This window comes from Xenopus laevis, chromosome 3S, assembly GCF_017654675.1.
Source record: "Xenopus laevis strain J_2021 chromosome 3S, Xenopus_laevis_v10.1, whole genome shotgun sequence".
NCBI classification, from domain to species: domain Eukaryota; kingdom Metazoa; phylum Chordata; class Amphibia; order Anura; family Pipidae; genus Xenopus; species Xenopus laevis.
This window is the reverse complement of record NC_054376.1, coordinates 38,581,961-38,584,859: the sequence shown is the minus strand read 5'-3', so window position 1 is coordinate 38,584,859 and position 2,899 is coordinate 38,581,961. Positions and strand designations below refer to the sequence as shown.

Below are 2,899 nucleotides of genomic sequence, written 5' to 3'. Positions count from 1 at the left end.
AACGTGAAGGACTGTGGGTAAGGAAGTGTTAATTCAGATATTGTATGTTATACCTTTATGCATCAACAGCTCTCATACAAGCGACCATTTGGATGCAAATATGATTCCGTTTGTTAGAAAGAGTCCGGTGCATGTGGGCCACTTTCTTAGTTGTACCAGATATTTTGTATTTACATCCAGAATGCTTGTGTAGATTATTTCTGATTTACACCCTTTCCCCAGACATCCCAATAACAATGTAGGCCACACAAATCTATGTATCAACCATTCTTTGTTTGTGTTCTAGATTTCTATGGAGCGTTGGTCTGGCGTATCTGTGCAAGACCTCATCAACACCAGACGCTCCCTGCCAGAGGACTGGATTGCCTATATCTGCAGGGAGGTGCTACAGGTATGTCTCATGTGAATCTCCTCAATACTCTTTTGGATAAATCGAATTAATTAAAGAGCATGACAAATATTTATACTTTTTCTTCATTCATTTCCCAGGGCCTGTGTCATCTTCATAAACAGGAGGTCATCCATCACGACCTGAGGCCCCAGAATATTATAGTGACATCATCCGCTGATGTAAAGATCAGTAAGTGACACTTGGAATCTGAACAAAGGGATAGTATCTTCTATCTCTATGGTGTATATTGGTGGGCCACATTAATAAATGAACATTAACATTAAAATTCTCACTTTTTTTCCTATAATTTCAGCCGACTTCAGCTCTGCCACTATGGGGACAAGCAGTGTTAGTACTTCTGGGACTATACCATACATGGCCCCAGAAGTACTCAGCAACATTAGCACCAAGACCATCCGCTACAACTCTAAGGTATTGTGATGTCTTCTCTCTCGCTTTAGATGTAACATCACTCACTTCACATGCCCCTCTCATAACAGTGAATCCAAAGCTATAAATTGTGATGTCTGATGGAGAATCTGAAGTGAAGGAGAGTAATACATTCTAACTGCAGGGCACATGAATATTAGAAACCAACTATATTTGACTCTTTATTGGGTTTTCAAACTCCTGGGGTCTTTGGGGTCACTCTTTAGAGATGACAGTCACATCACTTCACTCCTTGAAATGTTTTATATCAGTATAAAGGTCACGCTTTGTATCATACAGAGAAACCTTAATTTCACACCCCTGATTTTATGTTTTTCCCGCAGTCTAAACATTTTTGTTGTGACCCCAGCGTTATAAAATATCTCATACATTTCCTTGAGTTTATATGTTTACACCATTTTTTTTCTGGTCCCTTGAAATACATACAATTTGGGTTCTGCTATATTTTGGTGTTTTGGCATTCCAAATAGAATCACTGTCAGGGTGTGTAGATACATAGCAAAATCGCCTGAATTATCTGTAATTGGGATTCTTCATGTGGCCTGTGTATATTCTTGTCTAATTGCCTTTTTCCCCAATTTTCAATGTTTAGGCTGATATATGGTCATTGGGAATATCAGCGCTGGAAATGGCAGAAGGATATTATCGTAAGTAAACCCCAGTATGTGTGGACTATAGTGAATAAATAACGGTTTGTCAAAAGATTAGAGGGCATTTATATGTATTATTAAATATGAAAAACTAAGGGGCTGGTATATGAAAATTTTAATTTAATAACATAATATTACAGTTCCAAGCCGGGAACACGATTGAGTTAATTTGACTTTTTTAAAGATGTGAAAAAGCTTCAAAGTTCAAATTTGTGTAAATTGCCCCCCAAATGTTGTGATTGTCAGTCATCATATTCTCATTTTGTATTTTCTTACAACCTAGCATTCAGCAGATTTCCCGAAAAGAAATTAATGAAGAGGGTGATGCACGGTCCCGCACCAACATTACTATGGGACAAATGGTGAGTCATTTGTACTGAATCAGGAAAAGAGAGTGAGAAGAAGAGGTGGGGAAATGAAAAAGAAATTGGGGAGAGGGTGGGGATTGACAGAAGAGTAAGGGGTGTGTAAATGAAAAAGAGAGTCAAGAAAACTTGGGAATTGGGGTGAAGTAAGGATGGTGAATGGATAAATGGGAAAGAAGTAAAGGTGATGGTAAAGTGTAATATGTGTAGCTCTTGAATGCACAGATTCTTAATCTCATGATTATCTTGAGATCTTGGGGTTATTATCTGGCAGCCAATATACCCAGGCCAAGATGTTGGCAAAACATTATGTTCCAATCTGGTGGCTAGGGTTGAATAGACCCCTCCTTTTTTAAGGCAGATCAGTTGACGCATTATAAGGGAAGGGGCTTATCCTCTATTGGCTACTTGAACAGTTTCTGTCTGTGCTGTGATTGGGTGCAGAGTGACATCATCAATGTTTAACAAAAAGACTGTCAGTAAAATAGAGGCTTATGGGGGATATAGGACACATGGCTGTGCTGGTTCTATGCACAGTCTTTTACATGTGTGAGCTCTGCAAATTTAGTGATTATATAACATAAACAATTTTTAATTTTTTTATCTGTTTTTATTTTTCCAGGAGTGACAACTTTCGTGCATTCGTCAGTGAAATCCTCCAAAAGAATGCAGCGTGGAGACCCTCTGCAGAGCAGCTGCTGTCACACCCCTTCATATCAAAAATCTCAAATGAGAGGGGTGTGACGGATTCCATCAAGTGGTACCTGCATTAAGGTAAGGGAACTGCTCATTTCTCATTATAATTATCATCATCATTTATTTATATAGCACCAACAAGATATGCAGTCATTTAATTCACTTGATGTATAGACTATATCCATCTACTGCTCTTATTCATACAATATTCTCTGCCTTTCCTACATATACTAGAATTCTCTAACTAAAGCCGCCCATAATAAAGGCTGAGATTGTAAAAGGGCAGAGGTCACTGAACTAGGCCAAATCTATGAGAAACAAACATGATGAGATGGGAGAAAATGTTA

The 2,899-nt window shown here is 38.3% G+C and overlaps 1 protein-coding gene across 1 annotated transcript; it reads left to right on the top strand.

The window, feature by feature from the left end:
- Window positions 1-671: 671 nt before the first annotated feature.
- LOC108712307 (serine/threonine-protein kinase cst-1) lies at window positions 672-2,091 on the top strand. The gene is made up of 3 exons (XM_018254551.2): window positions 672-823; window positions 1,434-1,488; window positions 1,775-2,091. The coding sequence occupies exons 1-3, from the start codon at window positions 725-727 to the stop codon at window positions 1,855-1,857; spliced, it is 237 nt and encodes a 78-aa protein (XP_018110040.2). The 5' UTR covers window positions 672-724; the 3' UTR covers window positions 1,858-2,091.
- The last annotated feature ends 808 nt before the right edge of the window (window positions 2,092-2,899 follow it).

Bases quoted from the DNA above. Each gene is read 5' to 3' on its own strand.
- LOC108712307 (XM_018254551.2), top strand. From the start codon at position 725: ATGGGGACAAGCAGTGTTAGTACTTCTGGGACTATACCATACATGGCC. The intron at 824-1,433 runs GTATTGTGATGT...TTCAATGTTTAG, and splicing joins CCATCCGCTACAACTCTAAG to GCTGATATATGGTCATTGGG. The intron at 1,489-1,774 runs GTAAGTAAACCC...CTTACAACCTAG, and splicing joins AATGGCAGAAGGATATTATC to CATTCAGCAGATTTCCCGAA.